The sequence below is a fragment of the Paroedura picta genome, chromosome 5 (assembly GCF_049243985.1).
Source record: "Paroedura picta isolate Pp20150507F chromosome 5, Ppicta_v3.0, whole genome shotgun sequence".
NCBI classification, from domain to species: Eukaryota; Metazoa; Chordata; class Lepidosauria; order Squamata; family Gekkonidae; genus Paroedura; species Paroedura picta.
In genome coordinates this window covers 58,135,299-58,154,475 of record NC_135373.1, presented here as the reverse complement: position 1 = coordinate 58,154,475, position 19,177 = coordinate 58,135,299, and the positions used below count along the sequence as shown (strand labels likewise).

The 19,177-nt window shown below is 42.8% G+C and overlaps 1 protein-coding gene across 3 annotated transcripts in view; it reads left to right on the top strand.

Moving 5' to 3' along the window:
- LAMB1 (laminin subunit beta 1) overlaps nt 1–19,177 on the top strand; it is a 67,264-nt gene that overhangs the window by 23,940 nt on the left and 24,147 nt on the right. For all 3 annotated transcript variants that reach the window (XM_077338187.1, XM_077338188.1, XM_077338186.1), the window contains 13 exons: nt 268–380; nt 4,189–4,268; nt 6,447–6,582; nt 7,298–7,456; nt 9,325–9,452; nt 9,627–9,747; nt 10,732–10,936; nt 11,598–11,741; nt 12,037–12,268; nt 14,696–14,859; nt 15,472–15,696; nt 16,301–16,518; nt 18,403–18,499. In XM_077338187.1, coding sequence (XP_077194302.1) covers nt 268–380; nt 4,189–4,268; nt 6,447–6,582; nt 7,298–7,456; nt 9,325–9,452; nt 9,627–9,747; nt 10,732–10,936; nt 11,598–11,741; nt 12,037–12,268; nt 14,696–14,859; nt 15,472–15,696; nt 16,301–16,518; nt 18,403–18,499 — 2,022 coding nt within the window. The remainder of the gene's footprint in view (nt 1–267; nt 381–4,188; nt 4,269–6,446; nt 6,583–7,297; nt 7,457–9,324; nt 9,453–9,626; nt 9,748–10,731; nt 10,937–11,597; nt 11,742–12,036; nt 12,269–14,695; nt 14,860–15,471; nt 15,697–16,300; nt 16,519–18,402; nt 18,500–19,177) is intronic.

The following is a 19,177-nucleotide window of genomic DNA, read 5'->3' as shown; positions in this document are numbered from 1 at the left end:
AGTTCCCCTGCAGAAAATGGCTGCTTTGAAAGTGGGCTCTGTGACAGTAGGCTGACATTCCTGCCCTCCCCAGCCTCCACCCACCAAATCTCCTGAAATTTCCCAGTCTAGAGCTATCACCCACATACAATGCACTGATATAGTTCCCAGGCACTTGGGCATTTACCACTAAGTCCCTGCACAGGAAAATTGTTAGCATTAAATGCTGTGCAGATGATAAATATAACACCTGACTTCTGGTTTATTTGCTTGTGTTTCCTAATGCAGCTTGCGCATGTAATCCCTTGGGCACCCTTCCTGGAGGGAATCCCTGTGACTCGGAGACAGGAAGCTGCTATTGTAAGCGTCTTGTTACAGGAAGGCGCTGTGATGAATGTCTGGTAAGCTGTCTGGTAGATAGATACATATCTATTGTATATGGCCAAAGGCCTTTACAAAGCATAGTTAAAACAATACAATGCAAAAATAGGACCCTGTTTCTCCAGTTATTACATAAAAACAGTGAGAATAAAACAATATATCTCAATAAGATATATAGAATGGATATATCAAGATGAAGTTGTCTGGTATAAAATATTGAAAAGCAGTGGATGACTTTCTGAAGAAGTGTTTGTTTATGGATTTAGATGTTTTGAGAAATTCTATGCTGTCAAGAGATCAGGTCCTTATTATAAAAGCCTAGGTGAACAAAAAAATTTCCCCCTGGTGCTTAAAAGGGAGTAGTGTAGACTGCAGGCAAGCCTCAAGAGGGACGTTTCATAAATAAGGTGCCACTGCAGAAAAAGCCCTGCCTCTGCTGCCTGCTTCATTTCAGGTGTGTGTGGGGGGGATCAGAGAGCAGGGTTTGCACCATATTGTGTAAGAAAGTCTTATGGTACAATATTTACTTTCGTGGAAGTGGCGAACATTATCCTTTGCAGTTTCACATTTTAAGGCTTGCCATGTTCCTCTTAGGGCTCCCTATCCTAGCTGTATGGAGTCCAGATCTGACTGTTCCTGATCATATTACTGCAAAAGGGTTTATGCTTCTCTTTTTGCCTAGGATGTTCATTAAGTTCCAAAGCAGTTAAGTCAGTGTTCGTGCTTGAGGCTGTGATCCCTTTGCCTGTATGGTTCTGCTGTGACTATGCAGCAGATCAGCCAACAGCAGTGCACCTTGAAAGAAGTCCTACACTGGAACTGTGCTCATGCAAGTCTGGCACTGCAAGATCTTCTTCTAGCTTAGAATCATTAGGGACATCTGCCCACTGGAGCTGGACATTTCCCTCCCAATGGCCGTTGGAATAATGGCAAAATGTACCTTCACCTTCTGCACCTCTTGCACCATGACAGAGTAGGTCTATCTTCTAGCATTCTTGTCATTTTGTATCATCTTGGACAAATTGATTGACAGATTATATTTAGGAAGCCTGATTGCAGAGAAAAAATCCTAGTCTTAGATTGCTTTTCTCCTGTGGCAATTTCTGCCGGTAATTTTGTAAGAGGGAATCAGATCATCAATTGACTCAGAAGAGCTTATTCAAAAAATACACCCAATAAGGGGCAAATATGGCACAGATGAATGAATGCAGTCTGTGTGTTATACAACCAGGCAAGAGCCATAAACTTGTGAGTTGCAGAATTTCTCAGCGATTCATGCAGAAAGCTCACTCTTAAAGAATATTGACGTTAAGAATGGCACTATGGAAGAAAACTCTGCAGACTTCAGAGATACTTGATTAGTTCCAGCTGTCCGAAAGTGGAAAGCATGGGCAGTGGTGACCATAAAGTCAGCATCATCAGTCTGGAGGGAGACAATGTACCATCCAGTGTACAAACCTGATCTCCATTGGGTCCAAGAAGTCTCTCAGAACCACTGGCTAAGAAAGTTAATAGTAAGAGCAAATATAAAGAAGGTGCAAAGTCAGAGATTAAGTGTCACTGAGCTAAGTCAGTTCCAACAAAGGAATTGAGAAGGGAGAGAGACCCATCCCCCAAACTTCTGTGCAGAACACCATCTGTTAGAACAGTTTTGCCGATGCTGTCTCTACTAGAGGGGGAGATCAGGATAGATCTAATCCCTCCACCAGGTCCAATTTCCGTGTACGAAATCACATTCAGCTCCATGGTCACCAGATCTTCCCACTATGGCCTAACTTTATGCTTCCTCATTATCTATAAAAATGGAGTGAATGCAACAAGGTGGTTTTAAGAATGGAACCAACAGAGATCTGTCATCCTCTAGGAGTGCCCAAATGACGCTAACCCATCAAATTCTCTTTTTAGGGGATGCCTTCCAGCTGTAGTGGTTAGGAGTGTGGGGTTCTAATCTGGCAAGTCAGATTTGATTCCCCGCTCCCCCACATGCAACCAGCTGGGTGACCTTGGGCTCGCCACAGCACTGAGAAAGCTGTTCTGACCAAGCAGTGATATCAGGACTCTCTCAGCCTCACCTACCCCACAGGGTGTCTGTTGTGGGGAGAGGAAAGGGAAGGCAACTGTAAGCCGTTTTGAGATGTGTTCGGGTAGAGAAAAGCAGCATATAAGTACCAACTCTTCTTCAATAGGCAGGGAAGCTTTTTTACACTTTCCACCTATTCCACTAATAAGGAGAGTTGTGACAAAGATAATTTGGGAGAATTCAGCCCGAAGCAGTTGTCTAAAGGGGTGTATATTTACTTACCGGTAGTTCCCAATCTGTAGGGCAGATAAGAGGTCATAGTCTAGCCAATCTACATTTGACACTTGGAGGATCCTTCTCAGGAGTGTTCTTTTGGTGATAGGGAAATGCTGATACAAGTGAGAAAACTGTGACACAATGTTCTGCAGAAATAAATGGAACCAGTTTGGGGAATAGACATTGGCTAAGGGCACTTTACTTGAAAAGACACTTCTGTCTCTCATATTAGATTATTTACTTTAGTTGAAGACAAAGGGTTTATCTCACTTGTTTATCCAGGTATACTTAGCAGCAATTTCAACATACCACCCAAGGGTTCGAGTTTTTCCCCATAGTTTGTCTCACAACTGTCTTAAAGGTCTGCTTAACTTTGACCCTCAAAAACCACTGTAGATCTAATAATGGTCTCTGTCATTAGGATGCTTAGGATGCTTAGGGCTGATCCTGCATTGAGCAGGGGGTTGGACTAGATGGCCTGTATGGCCCCTTCCAACTCTATGATTCTATGATTCTATGATTCTGTTTTGACTTATTTGATGGCTAAACTCTTTGAGGCTTTAGCAACATTAGAATGTCAATTTGTGTGGTTTTGGTAGCGGATTACATCAGCAAGGTGAGTAAATGAATTAGCAGCCCTGTGTATAGACCCTCTTTTCCTAAAAGTATTTCAGAAAAGAGTTTTGATGAGGTCTAGTTTACACTGTCACCCATATCTGATTCTGACACAGAAAGCTTCATACCCTTCTCCTGAGTCCTAAGCTTGCAAAAATCCCAGTGTGGGAATGCACAGAAGATGAAAACAAGGTTTCATTTATCTATAATTGATTTTCATCAAGATCTTCTGTGCCGACATACATTCCTTCCCACATTTCCCTCCATGAGCTTACATCATCAGATGATTATAGCATCTTAGAGGGAACTGAAGGGGAAAGGGGCATTGTGTTGTTGTTTGTGCAACTGTGGGTTGGGAAACATTCACAACATCTCCAATGGCAATTGGATGCCCCTAATGATTCAAAACTAGAAGATCTTGCAATGGTATGCTTGCACAATTTAGTGCTGATGTGTGCCTGCACAGAAGAGCTCTAAGAACATAGGTGACAGTTAAATGCATCCTTGTTTTCTGGTCCTAGGAATACAAGCCCCTCCCATCCCTCTGTTTGTCATATAAAAGAATAGTGGATTAGAGGGAGAGATAATCTTTTGAGGGGAGGGGCTGTGGCTCAGTGGTAGAACATCTGCCTGGTATGCAAAAGATTACAGGATCAGTCCCCAACATGTCCAATCTAAAGAACCAGAAGTTGATGATGTGAAAGATCCCAGTTCAAGACCCTGGAGAGTTGCTGCCATTCTGTGTAGACAATCCTGACCTTGATGGACCAGTGGTCTGACTCAGTATAAGGCAACTTCATGTGTAATGCCCTGTAAGGCCAGTGGTTCTGTTGTCACTGCTCAGCGCTGTCTTGGACATTTTGCATTACCTCAAATTCTTCATGTTTTACCAGTAATGGCTTATTCTTATATTGCAGCCTGAACACTGGGGACTGAGCAATGATATGGATGGATGCCGGCCATGTGACTGTGATCAAGGAGGGGCACTGAATAATAAGTAAGACTCAGTTTGAAACCTATACTCACTTTGTTATGTTTATTTAAATAATAGTAATAATGGACTGAGTCAGGCGACCTCTGATTTTTAGAAGACAAGAATGAAAAGATCACATTCAAAGTGACTAATTACAGTAGTGATAAAATGCAGGAAGGAATGGCTAAAATGTAGATTCTGGGTAGTCAAGTATATCTGCAAGTATGTACGAGGCTTTATTGACCTTATGTAAGTGCCTTTTATCTGACATATTGTCTTACTAGCTTCAAAGCTTGTTCCTAAGAACAGGTCTTGAAAGGGTCCCCTCCCCTGGCCCCTGGCCAGGCAGCTTAAGGTGGCTTGGGCCACAGCTCGCAGCAAGATCATTGCCAAAAGAATAGAGGCACTGTTTGGTTGGATCAGAGCAAAAGTCCATTTAGTGCCACATTCTCAGCCAAGTGCCTCCAGCAAACTCACAGGTGGAAAATGTCGGCAAAGGACCCTGGTGATTATCCCTGCCATCTGGAAAATCTGGAGGTCTACTACATCTCTTCTTTCCTAATCTGGTTTAGCTTCCACTTGTCTTAGCTCTTAGTCCTATTATCTGAGCTTAACAAAACTTCCTTACCTTTCAGTTCCACTGTTCTGCGCTCTCACCTATCCAAAGTGATTTGGAAAAAGGACATTTTGACCAGGCTCGTATTTATACTCTGCCCCCAAGTTATTTTGCTCCCCACACAGGTATCAGCTACACTGTTTTGAAGAGGTGGTAGTAGAATTGTGCTGCTGCCTGGCCTGTGAATGTGCTGATAGCATTGATTGCAAAACCATCTGAATATGGGTGTCATTGACTAGCAGCTATCAAGCCAATGTACTTTTCCTTTTTGACTGTCCCATGAGAATGGGTTCATTCAGAACAGTGTTGGCTTTAAAACTGCTGCAATTGAGATGCCTTTGACTAGCCAGTTTTCAAAGTTTATAGCAGCCCATTTGCAGAAGTGGGAAGTTCTTATTCAAAAGAAGATTATTGTGCGCAGGCTACCAGTAACATATATTGAGATTGCTTGACACGGTTCCTGAAATGCTCAAGTGAACTTAAAGTCTGTTTCATGGTTTTGAATGCTGGAAGACAGTCAAGAAATCTTTACAAGGGATGAGGTCATTGTCTCAAACATGGGAAGGTTCCTATATTTGTTAAAATCTATCTGGGATATATAACTTCCTGTATTTTCCACTGAGACGACTCAGGAATGACTAATTCCCCATTGTTCAGGAGGTATTTTTCTGGGCAGATGCTGGAAAATACTTCAGCAGTGTAAAAATAAAATTAGGCCTGAGGTAAAGGGGAGAAATGAAGTATAGTTCAGATTATTCAGATTAAGTCTGTTATAACTTTAAGATATATGTTCTGACTATTTATAAATTTGTTTGTTTGTTTATTGGGCTTTTATCCCGCCACTCCCTGACGAGCTGGCTCGTGGCGGCTCACAATATATAAAACATAAAATCCATAAAATAAATACAGTATAAAATTGATAAAACTACACAGATGGCGTTCACACAATCCCACATTAGGCACTTAGTCTTCAATCATCTGTTCCCGGCTGTGGCAACAAGATGTAAACTGTGGGCGATGATATATTTAAAATACCTATTAAAGGTGGAGTTAGTCCAAAATAATTTCCGGGGAAGAAAGCATATTTAATAACAATAGCTGTCACCTCCATGGATTTTCCCCACTGTTGATGGTTGTTTATAAGAACACGAAAGCTCTAAAAGCCCCATCTTATTTCCAGGAAGCCCAACCAGCAGAGCAGAGAGGGCAATGCCTTCCCCCAATGCTGCCTCCTCACAGTGGGTTTCAGAGGTTTGCTTCCTTGGAACATTGCAGTTTCCTTTAGAAACCATGGCTAGTAGCCCCTGAGGGAGAGTTATCTTCCATGAATCTGTCAAATCCTTGCAAGTTTTCAGCTGGGTCCTATATTAAATTATTTGTATCTAAAATCTGGGCTAGATACCTGTCTGAAGAAACAATGATTCTTGCAATGAAGCACTACAATTTGAGCTAGTTATGTTACTGTAGTTGTTGGTGGATCTTACTCTGAAAATGTGCTTAACTTGTGTGCTTGTTTCTAGGGTTTTTGCCTATCTACTTTAGTCTTTCTTAGGAGGCCTGAAATTTGATTTCCTTTTCCTTTTCAGCTGCTCAAGTGAATCTGGCCAGTGCCTATGCAGGCCTCATATGATTGGCCGACAATGCAGTGAAGTGGAACCGGGTTATTATTTTATTTCTTTAGACCATTATGTCTATGAAGCAGAAGAAACGGTATTTGGCCCTGTGAGTATCAGCATTTAGAGATGCATGAAAGGATAACCACCATAGGGTTTTTTTTTTCTTTTTATGTATTCTATAAAATTGCCAAGGATTCTGCAATCGCCACCCATTCTGTTGGGTTTCTACCCTTTCGGATTTAGAGCATGGCCACCAAAAACTGATCATATCAAATATCAATTTTATTGGGGTGGCTGGGCTGAAAAGGCACAATGAAAGTTTTTTTTAATTAGTAAATATCTAGTGCACAAAAGAACTGCACCTGCCTTGATAAGTATGATAAAACTGCAGCCCTCAGGACACTTTCCTGGGAGTATGCCCCACTGAATAATATGGGATTTACTTTTGAGAAGGCCTGCTTAGGGTTGCCTCTTCAGCAATCTGTAGTGACAGGGTATTTTAGAGTTCCCATCCTCCCTGCTAGGTAGGCTGTTTTACATGCAAACTCTTCAAGCTCAGCCTAGTATCTCAGGTTGTAGAATGAGAGTTGTTTATGTAGTTCACTGGCTCTCAGTTGGTAGATTCTAACCCATAACAGGTACATACCAGCCGTAGCATAAGCATGTTTTGATGGAAAGGAGGGAGAGAGACAAAAGACCAAATTTAGAGAGAAACAAATGGAAGAAGGACAGAGTAAATGTTTTTAATACCACACTGTTGCCTTTGAATACAAATGGTCCAACTTGCCCAAAAATGTAACAATTTCCCCTGTGATTTACAGGGAGTGACTGTAGTTGAGCGTCAGTATTCTCAAGAGCGTACACCTTCATGGACTGGAATAGGATTTGCCAGAGTTCCTGAAGGAGCATACCTGGAATTCTACATTGACAATATTCCATACTCCATGGAATATGATGTTTTGATTCGCTACGAACCACAGGTAAATAATTACCTTTCAGACCCCTACTGGCGAGTGTGGGGAGAGGTCCCACTTACTGTGCCCATGAGGTTCAGGAGCCTGGGAGTGTCTGATTGTGGGCAGGGAACTGCAACCCTAGCACTGATTTGGGAGGAGAACCAGAAGATGGTGGATGAAGCACTTGCAGTGACCAAGGCCTGGGTGGAATGGCTGCAGCCATGGGAGATGTCATCAGTGGGTGCTGTCTTCCACAAGGCTTTTAAAGACTTTGAAAGACTCAGGCATGCCAGTGTGGCAGGGAAGGCTGTCAGCCAATGGGAGGAGACAGCAGGAGGGGAGAGCTGTAGCCAAGATCTGGAGATTGGACTTGAACTAGACATCAGGCCAACCCAAGAGGGAAGAGAGCCAAAATTGGCCCTCACCAGAGAACCAGAATGGAAGGGCCCTCACCAGATTGGAAAGAAGAAGAACTGGATTTTTTTGTACCCTATTTTTTACTACCCTAAGGAATATAAAAGTGGCTTACAGTTGCCTACACTTCCTCTGTCCACAACAGACACCTTGTGAGGTAGGTGAGGATGATAGAACTATGAGAGAACTGTGACAAGCCCAAGGTCATCCAGCTGGCTGCATGTTGAGGAGACATGTAGAATCAAACCCTGCTTTCCGTGTTAAAGGCCAGCACTCTTAACCACTACACCAAGCTAGCTCTGCACCACTACACCAAGCCGCAGAAGGGCAGCCTGTGTGAAGAGGATGAGAGAAGGGCATAGTGGTAGAAGGAGATTGGTTGTGGACAAAGCGTGGGCGGAGCAGCAGAGTTCTATAAAAGGAACACTGCTATACCTGACTAAGGAGGATGAGTGGGCTTAGCTCAGACAGGAAGGAGAGAGAGAGAGAGAGAGAGAGAGAGAGAGAGAGAGCATACCAGAGATTGTCTGGGAAAAGGATGAACTGGGTGGTTTAACCCCCTCCCTTTTCCAAGTCCAAGAACAGGAGGAGTTTGGAAGGTGGGTGAAGGTGGTGATCCCTTCCAGGGACATGGGAGACCTTACAATGCAGTTGAAAGGGTGATAGAACTATTATGTGGACATTTTCTGTTCATAGGTTAGTGACCCTTAAGTCAGTATCTTTTTAAGAGATTGGAAAATCTACCAGTGTGGCATGAATGAACCTTCCTGTCTTAATTTCTAAATACACACAAATATTGTAATCTCTACTAAGTATTACCTAAATCCAAGTTTGAATAGATAATTACTTATCTGTATGTATTAGCAGATGTGGAAAGGCTGCATTCGAAATAAAAATATCTCAAGTGCTGGTAACTCATAAAGGGAATGTTGACATCATCTTTGGAAGGGGTCAGTTATGCAGATCAGGCTTAAAAATACTGCTATGATTAGATTGCATAAACACACATTTCAAATTTGTGTATTGTTTCTGAAGTTAATATTTGAAGATGTGTGATGGTGTCTGTTATAGGATCTTTTTTGAAGCTAGCAAGCTTTTTCAAGTCTAAATATGAGTATATACTGAATTATAGGGGGCCAAGTGGCTGGATGTGATGAAAAAAAGAGGATGCCATCCTGTAGAGCATAGGAATTCCAGCCTCTGAACATTGGAAACTGGAATGTTCCTCAGATCTGTTTCAGAAACTGTGAGGGCTGGACATTTGGCTTCCTTTTTCCTTCCTAAAGTCCCTGAAGTTTTCACCCTCCTACTTAACTACAATGCGACTCATAAAAGCTACTTACACTGGCCATTTGCTGTAGTTTGCTGTGACTAGACATTATTGTGTAACCTTGTTCCTGCATCACCAAAATTAGTCCATATCTATGCAGAGCACCTTGTCTGTATTTTGTACTAATGTGGACTGATTTTTCCCCCAGTTACCAGATCAGTGGGAAAAAGCCATTATCACTGTATTTCGCCCAGGTATGATTCCTAGCAGCAGCAGATGTGGTAATACAATTCCAGATGATGATAATCAAGAGGTATCATTAGCTCCAGGTTCTAGGTAAGTTGACAGTAAATGTGCAGTAATGGACTGGGCAGTAGAATGTATTCAAGATAATTGCTGATCTCATACTGTTTTTCTAATTATATTCATACTGCTTCTTGTATACTTCATCTTGAATATACTCACTTTGAATGGATCATGTTCTGATGTTGTCTTCCATTATCAATGTAGATATGTAGTCCTTCCGCATCCAGTATGCTTTGAAAGGGGACTGAATTACACTGTTCGTCTGGAGCTGCCACAGTACTCCTACGATACAGAGGTGGAAAATCCGTACACTCTCATTGATTCAGTAAGTGCATTGTAATATCGCTTGCATTGTTTTATTGGGGGGAGGGGTATGCAGGGGTTGAGGATGCAATCCATCTTCTCTTAGCATGATTTTTAGTATAAAATGTTTGTGTTGCAGAGCAGCCTGGAGAGAAGGAAGGTCAGTTGATCTCTCCTCACGAGGGACATACACTTTTTTCATGTTTGTGATAATGGCTAGATGCCACACTGTAGGCCTGACACGTTTGTCTGCTGAATGAGATGCTTACAGGAAGGAGGAGAACAGATACCCTCTGGATATTCCCTCCTAGATAAGCAGCTCACAGACATTCATGTATCAGAAGACATGGGTTTTCCCAGGACTGTTTGTGGCTATTGCTCAGATTCACATATGGTTATAATTGATATCCTTGCTTTTAAAAGTTATGTTTCAGGACTGCAGAATTCTAGCTTGAGTGCAACTCAAGGTTTTAGGAGCTGCTCCCACTGTAGTGCAAAAGGTTGAGGGGAAAAACCTGTAGGAGTTTTTTGGACTGCATTCTTTTTAACAGATACCATATGCTGGTCTGAGCAACACCTTTTGAGGGTACTGGCCTGCAGATGGGAAAGGACAGTGGCTGTCTGTGCTCAAGCATTCCTTGCTGTGGTGGAATAATGTATCCAATGAGGTTAAGAAGGCTTCTGCATTAGTATAGTTCTTCAGAGTGTGTAAAATAGAACTTTTAGATGGGAGTTTCTACAAAAAAGATGTTGAGGTAGTTTTGTTTGCTGAAAGCTTATAAATGGTTTTTATTGAGTTTGGTGTTTAATTTGGGGGAGGTTCTGGGGGGTTCATCTGATGAGTCTGAAAAAAAGGAAAACTAAATTCAAGAAGAAATAAACAACAATCTGATCTTTTGTATTAGATTCTGTTGTGTATTTGTCTGAAACAGAGAGGGCTTTTGTAGAAGACCAGGGTTAATTTGAATACTAACCTTGCTGCGTTCAACCTCATTCCATTCCTCAGCTTGTCCTTATGCCCTTTTGCAAATCATTGGACATCTTCTCAGTTGGTGGGAGAGGTGATGATTTGATGACTAACAGTGCCTGGGAGACATTTCAGAGATACCGGTGCCTGGAGAACAGCCGGAGTGTTGTTAAAACACCTATGACGGATGTTTGCAGGAATATGATCTTTAGCATCTCAGCTCTGTTGCATGAGACAGCACTGTGTAAGTAGGTATAACTGTTTTAGAACCAGGTAGTTCAAAGTGGGATTCAACGCACAATTGGGGATGACTAGGAGGAAATTGTGCCACCCCCTTTTCAGCAAACCTAGCTTCACCTTAGAAGCTGGCATGTAGTTCAAGCATGTAAATAGTAAACTGAACAGCTGAATAAATAAGCATTGGCCATATGAGAAAAAAGGTGCTTAGGGGAAACAGGCTACAATATATTAAACATTGGTCCTGATTAGTTTTTATCTAAAAAGGCTCTGGGATGACCCCTGTACTCATTCAGTTTTTAAATTATTGCTTGGCCAAAAAACAGGCTATAAATGCTTTACCAAAAGGTAAATGAAACAAAATGAAATTAATAAAATCAACAGTACACCATACAGCAGGATAAAAACAACAGCCCCAAAAAAGCACTGAAACAACTTCAGTGGGATGGTAGAAAGATAAATTAACAGCACATAAATACAACATAGGAGTCCTTGAAATGTTCAGTAGGACATTTTGAATTGATATAGTCCAATAATATAACTTTCACATACCAGGACCATAAACATTAGTCCTGTGTTTAATGGTAATTTTCACAGTGGTTTTGAAGCCAAGATGGATTACCCTTTTCTAAACTTGCGTTTCTTTCCTTTTTTTTTTTTTTTTTTAGCTTGCCAGTGTGACCCACAAGGCTCCTTAAGTTCTGTGTGTGATCCCAATGGAGGCCAGTGTCAGTGCCGGCCAAATGTGGGAGGAAGAAGATGTGACAAGTGTGTTCCGGGCACCTTTGGATTTGGACCTAGTGGATGCAGATGTATGTTGTTGTTTTATCCTAACTCAGAATGGCAGATTAGCAGGGGAGAGCTTGGGCTCCTTGGAGGGAAAGCAGGATAAAGATGCAAGTAATCAAAATAATTGGTGTTGCTTATAGTAAGCTAAAACTAACTATGAGAAGGGGAAAAACCCTTTTATTTCAAAAATCTGTAAGAGTTCTTATGAACTTAAGTAAAAACCACTTATCCTCCAGGTATTTTATGGGTCCTAGGGGCATGACTTTGTGATTGAGAGTCAAGTCAATGATTCAAGCTGTGTCTCTGTGTTCTTTTTAGTGTGTGAGTGTCACATCCAAGCTTCTGTCAATCCCTTCTGCCACCCTGAGACTGGGCAGTGCCACTGTTTCCATGGGATATATGGCCGTCAGTGTGACAGATGCTTACCAGGCTATTGGGGATTCCCAAACTGCCAAGCCTGCCAGTGCAATGGCCATGCAGATGAGTGTGACCCATACAGTGGGCAGTGTTTAAATTGCCAGGATCATACCACTGGACACAACTGTGAAAGGTACCGTATCTTTTGACATCTGATTGGCTGGTACATTCATTGAGTAGGATCCATGGAAAATTTTCACTCAGGGAAAGAAGGGAGCACATTTTGCTGATTCTTCTCTTCCATCTCTCTGTCAGCCCCCCACTCTCCTCTCATACTGTTCCTGGTGCTCCTCTGTCTTCCATTAACTGCAGTTAGAAGGATTGTTTTGGGCTGCAGTGGTAGAAGGGAGCAAAATCCTAGTCTGAAGGAAGCTTTTTCCTACAACAACGATTTACTATGGGGTGCGAGCCACTGAATGAAATATTTGGTGTTCTGCCCTCTGCAGTGCAATTCTACTCTTCCTCCTTACTTTCATTACTTATTTATTTATGTTCTTTATAGTTTGCCTTTTTCACGGGGGCTCAAGGCAGATTGCTTAGAGTGAGTCAGTACAGTCAGTAAATTGGGATGTTCAGTAAACAATGCACTAGGATTGTAGAAGTCTGGAACTAACCAGCAGTCTAAAAGGTGGAACTGAAGCATAGCATAAGTATTCACATGACACATTAAGCGATGCTAAAATAGCACAATAGGATCCTACTTATAGTAAATGATACGTAGTTCCTAATCATTTATCCAGGTAGGTTTGTAAGTAATTTTGTACAGTACAAACCCTATTGCCTGTGCAAAAAAAGCCTTCTTGAATGACTCAGTTTTGCATAGTTGGCAGAAAGCCAGGAAAGTGGGAGCCTTCCTGACATTCTCGGGTAGGCCATTCCATAGGAAACCCACACCGAAGGAAGTCTGTGCATGGGCATTCGCTGATCTCATCCATTTGCATGTTGCCACTTGCAGAAGGCCCTGCTCAGATGGCAGATAAGAGGGGCATTTGCATGGCGCATATTTTCAGGTTGGAGGCAGCGATCACAGTAAGTCATTTTCACTGCTTCTCAGTCCGTGCCAATTCTTCCAAATCTCTTTCCCACTGATCTTCGGTTGAGAGACATGTTATTTGTCACCTTAGTCTAGCTTTCTTTCTTTGGCTATGTGTCATTCCAGTCTTTGGCATTTGTATGGGGAAGGATGGTTTTTGCTTGAAAAGGAGTGCTAAGAACTATTAGCTTTGTAGGCCAGAGTAGGTGCCATTTTCAGAAAGAAGGGAATGGGGAAGGCCAGGGATGAGAGTTAACCATAGGTAGATCTCTGGAGAGACAGCGATGTGTTAAATAAATAATACAATTTTTGCATATGGGTTGCCAGTTCCATCACGATGCAAGAAGTAACCCTGAAGAAATGTATTAGTATACTTTATAGTATTGCTGCCAGTGGCAGCTAATTTTGGAATTTTAGGTTGGTGTAGTAGAAAGACCTCAACATGCAGGAAGAAAAAGGTTCTCAATTACAACTGATTGTGTGTACTGTTCATGTGTCAATTATAGGATGTTAAAGATGTTGAGGCTACTCTAACTGTGTGTGCATGGTGGTGTATGCAGATGCCATGAGGCATAAGTAAAACCCCACAACCACCACCACCAGTTTGAATCTAAAAGCGCATTTCTGTATGTGGAATACATTATCCACTCACAGAAAGGCTGTTCCATACTTAGCACTACAGTGGAGCACAGGGAAAGTAACAATAACTGCAAAAATGTCTTTCCTTGTGCAAGACATTCTGCAATCTCCTGCACACACCAAAGTATGAGAATGTCTATGGAATCTGCCTTTGCAATGTTAGAAGCATAGAATCGAATCATAGAGTTGGAAGGGATCTCCAGGGTCATCTAGTCCAACCCCCTGCACAATGCAGGAACTCATAAGTACCTGCCTACCCACAGTGACCCCAATTTCATGCCCAAGTGATCCCTCCACCAAAAATCTCCAGAATCCAGCCTGGACTGGAGGAAATTCACCTACCATCCCACAGTGGTGATGAGCAATTCCCCGGGTATGTAAGGTAGGACCACAAGAGACAAACACTGGCACATCCCTTCCTGCCACATGCACCCACTCACAATCTGTCTAAGTTCATAAAATCAACATTTCATGTTGCTTCATCACCTGGTCAGAGGATGGTCTTGGTGGATATTTTCCTTCTGGTTGTGGTTCTTTGGATCCAACCCATATTTCTTTGCTGAAAAATATTGTAATTACATTTCCTTGCTCAAAGTGTCTCTACAAAAGTTTCCAGAATACATATTAAGTTTGTAAATGAAAGTGTGTTTATATAACATGAGAAATGAAATTGGCTTGCCATGGCATCTGTGCGGCTCACATCAGTTACGCTTAGTCAAAGATCTGTAAAATAGTGATATTCAGCCTGTACTTAGACAGCATTTGAAGAGTGGAAAACTCTGACTCCCCTCTATGCAGTCAGGTGCCACTGGTCCATTTGGATATGCAGATGTGTGTGTGTGTGATATTCCTTTGGTATTCTTAACAGGCCTTTTGGTTTAAAATTAGATGCCTTGGTGGTTATTATGGCGATCCTGTCCTGGGGTCTGGAGATCACTGCCGCCCTTGTCCTTGTCCAGACGGGCCAGAAAGTGGCCGCCAATTTGCCAGTGGCTGCTACCAAGATCCTGTCACACTGCAGGTGGTTTGTGTCTGTGAGAAAGGCTACAAAGGTAGAGTATCTGGTGAATACAAATGACCCAATGATTGAAGGAAAATGTCCTTAGAACAAGTTATCATGCTTTTAGGTTATGTTCTAATCAAAGAGCTTGGCAACCAAGTTGATACTACGGAGCAAGGAAAGAATACATTTATGTTTGAAGAAGCTGGTTTTCACATTGTAGGATGTAAATTAGAGTAACTCTGAATGCCTTTTCTCAAGTTAGATGTTCAAAACAACAAAGACATCAGATTGGCCTAGGATCTGGGAGACCCAGGCTTGAATCCCCACTCTGCCTTGGAAGCTCACTGAGTGATCTTTAACCAGTCAATCTCTCTCAGCCTAATTTACAGCTTCAAGAGGGGATTGGAGGTTTAACTCTCTGGAGATTGGCAACCTTTCATGAGTTGTGTTTCCTACCCCCACCCCCTGGAAACTGGCTGCCAAGCACAAGCCACAGGGTTGGGCTTCCCTTGCTGTTTGACTAGAGTTGCCTTTTTTGAAGTATCTTTGTGGGTGGTCATTGAGTGCCTTGTTTCTCAGCCCATGGCTTGGGTTTCCTTCACAGCCAATGACTTTATGTACTGATGCTGATGATTTCTTCTGTGCTTGGCTTGTTGAACAGGGAGCAGGTGTGGCGAATGTACTTCTGGATTCTTTGGAAACCCCGAGGAGATCGGAGGGGTTTGCAGACCCTGCCAGTGTAACAACAACATTGATGTGACTGATCCAGAGGCCTGTGACAAGAAGACAGGGCTGTGCCTGAAGTGTTTATTTCACACTGAGGGGGGGAACTGTCAGCTGTGTAAACATGGCTATTATGGACAGGCCCTTCAGCAGGACTGTAGAAGTAAGTGAGGGAGGGCCTTTGTTTCTTACCCTGGCTTGTCTCCTTTTAAGTTTTAGGGCATTTCTTAGAGCACCAAATGCCAGGAATCTGCAAATGGAAAGGTCAATATGAGAACTCAAGCCTAGTTTGAATAGGCCCACTGCATATGGTGAGGCGTGTTCTGATTTAATCTAATACCCTGGAACTTAATTACTTAGAGGCAATATTAGGTGTGGGCAATGTTTAGAAATGGGGGCACTTAAATGAAAAGGTTCAGTGGAGGGGAGAAAGAAGTTGGCTAGGCTTTGCATATCCTGAAGAACTGAGGCCTTTGTGAGAGATGAGGCTTCCTAATAGCACTCATTGTTCCCTTCCTTTCAAGTTAATGAGCCTGACCATTTCCTGCTGCTTCTCTCTTCAGTCTTTGTCTTCAGGATCACTCTTACTATGCTAAAGGGCAGAGAAGTAGATTTTTTTTGGCATTGTGGGAGGAGTAGGGTCATCTTCTAAATCAAGGTGAAAGCAGTAATCTTTTAGCACCTTTAAAGATTTGCCCACCTGAAATTTTCACATTTGTGAAGGGAAATTATTTCTGTAAATTCACTTTGACCCGTTTTCACTCCAGAATGTGGTTGCAGTTATTTGGGAACAGTACCTGAGCGTTGCAACAACAGCAATGAATGTGAGTGTGAAAAAGAAACCGGCCAATGCCAGTGTCTCCCGAATGTAATTGGACAGAACTGCGATCGCTGTGCCCCAAACACATGGAAGTTACCCGATGGCCCAGGGTGTGAGCCATGTGGCTGTAATGTGGAACGTTCCTTTGGCTCATCTTGTAATGAGGTAAGAAGTACACAGTATGCCTTGCTGCCATGAATTGATCAGGGCTAGGCTGAACTATTTGAGAGCACCAGGCCAGAAGTTTGGCTTTTGGTTTCCCTTCTTCCTCCCAGTTATCCAGGGAAGTATAGCAAAAGTAATGTGTACGGTTCACCTTCTCTACAACTGAGAATACTGCCGACTTTGCCACTGGTGTGAAAAGTAACTCTGGGCCAAGCTAGACATGACAACCTTTTCATGGCCAGCACAAGGACACCACAGCCATTTTAGAGTCAGTTTTAAATGCTTCAAGGCAGAAGGCCTGAGGAGATTTTGTCCTCTCCCAGGAAATGTTCAGCTCTGGAAAAGTGTGTGAGAGGGGGGTGCTCATGAGGATGCCATCATGTCTAGTTTGGCCTTGAGGTGTTTTGTACACATCAGTTTAATAAGGCTGTATGCAGCTGCCCATCTGATCTAGGCCACATACTATAATAATTAAGGTAAAAAGTAAAGGTATCCCCCGTGCAAGCACCGAGTCATGTCTGACCCTTGGGTTGATGCCCTCTAGCATTTTCTTGGCAGACTCAATACAGGGTGGTTTGCCATTTCCTTCCCCAGTCATTACCGTTTTACCCCCATTTTACCGACCTTGGAAGGATGGAAGGCTGAGTCAACCTTGAGCTGGCTGCTGGGATCAAACTCCCAGTCTCATGGTCAGAGCTTCAGACAGCATGTCAGCTGCCTTACCACCCTGCGCCACAAGAGGCTCTGTAATAATTAAAGGTTTAAGTAAAACAGGTAAAATGTAATGTGAAGCCAATAAAGGAACAGCTAACATTAATAACAACCTTAGAAATGGTTCACGGTTTTTGGCTGCCCCTTCCTCTCATGCTTCCCCCACAGGTTCAAGGCAAGGCAAAAGGAATGGCTTGAAATCCAAGCTCTGGGCAGCAGAGGCACAACTGTGAGGGAAGAGCGTGTGCCTGCCCCCCCCCCACCACCCCTGCTGATATGGTGCCCCAACTGGCTGCTTCACTTGGGCCCTGAACTGCCCACAGACCAACAAAACGAATAAAAGACTGCAGCCAAAGGGAAAGGAAAACCACTGGAAGTAATGCTATAGGAATGTGTCCATTCAGTCCCTGAGCTACAGTCTGAACTGCTGCAACCAGTGTCCCTCCTAAGCTGTGCCTGTGAGCAGCCACCCCCTAACCCAGCAAGCCCTGCTGAGCAGCAGTCTGGAGCCACACAGGGTCTTGTGCTTCCCACTGCCCAATTTAAGATTACACCAGTCATAGTCTGCTCAGGATGCGAACTACTCCACTCAGAGGAGAAGATAAATTAGAAAGAACATAGGCTGTAACTCTGCAAAAGCTGTACTGAATGAGTGCACTGAGTGCTTATTGCATCTCTGTATATGGCAGTAGAATTTGATAGAATTTGTTCCTGTATGTTGGTGTGGCTGGTGACCATTGGGGGGGGGGGGGTTACTTTTCTTGAACATGTCTTTTAACGTGATTTGACTCATTTGCTTGAGTCACCTGTCTCTGCTTTGGCAGCATCTTTTTTGTATTGAGCCTGCGATCTGCAACATCATGTTTGAGTACATTGAACTGGGGAATGTGGGAATATAGTCTTGGTAGTAGGGAATGGAGTTCACTTACTGTATGAGGACTTTTTGAGTCCATTGATCTCCAAGTTACAGAGAAAATTCTACCCTGAAGGAGGCAGAACAATTGCATTAAGGTTGCTGATGAATATTGGCCTAATCACATTTTTACTGTTTCCTATACTACTTCTAGCACAGCAATCATCGAGGAGACAAAGTATTATAAAGGCTTAATAAGGTTTTGCAATGGGTTCATCTGGCAAAAGACACATTTCCTTGTTTTTTCTCTACATTAACAGTATACTGGACAGTGCCAGTGTATGCCAGGATTTGGAGGGCGCACATGTACGGAATGCCAGGAGTTTTACTGGGGTGACCCCAGCGTGGAGTGCCAAGGTGAGCAACTTGGTTTCATTACTTCTGCCGTTTGAAAGATCTCATCCAATTGCTGAATATTTCTATGATTGTAACTTCTAACATCATCCGGAGTCTAGATAATTTGCCAGCTTGTCCTATGCTTCTGCACATAGAAGGAAACAAAGCAACGTTTATGTGAGCACAGTTAAGATTCAAAGCTTAGAGGAACAAGAGAGAACAAGATTCTGTAGTGCACTCAGCAGCCTCCCCCCCCCCCCACATACACACACACTCTCTCTCTCTGTGTTGCAAATCTTTGTGACTGCAGTACTTAACAATGAAGCTCACTGATCTTAGCTGGTTTTTCTCAAATGCTATTTTAATGAAATCAAATTTACTTTTGATCTAGCTGGTTACAAAGTAGGTTGTTGACTCTTTGTAACAAATAATAGCCATTTCACAGCACACACAGCTATAATCTACAGCAGGGGTAGTCAAACTGCGGCCCTCCAGATGTCCATGGACTACAATTCCCAGAAGCCCCTGCCAGCATTTGCTGGCAGGGGCTCCTGGGAATTGTAGTCCATGGACACCTGGAGGGCTGCAGTTTGACTACCCCTGATCTACAGTGATTTAAAATGAGAGGTGCAAGTGCTACAATCACACAACCAGATTAGCACCAGCTATCTAGTTTCCCAGTGATAGGGCCGCAGTAGT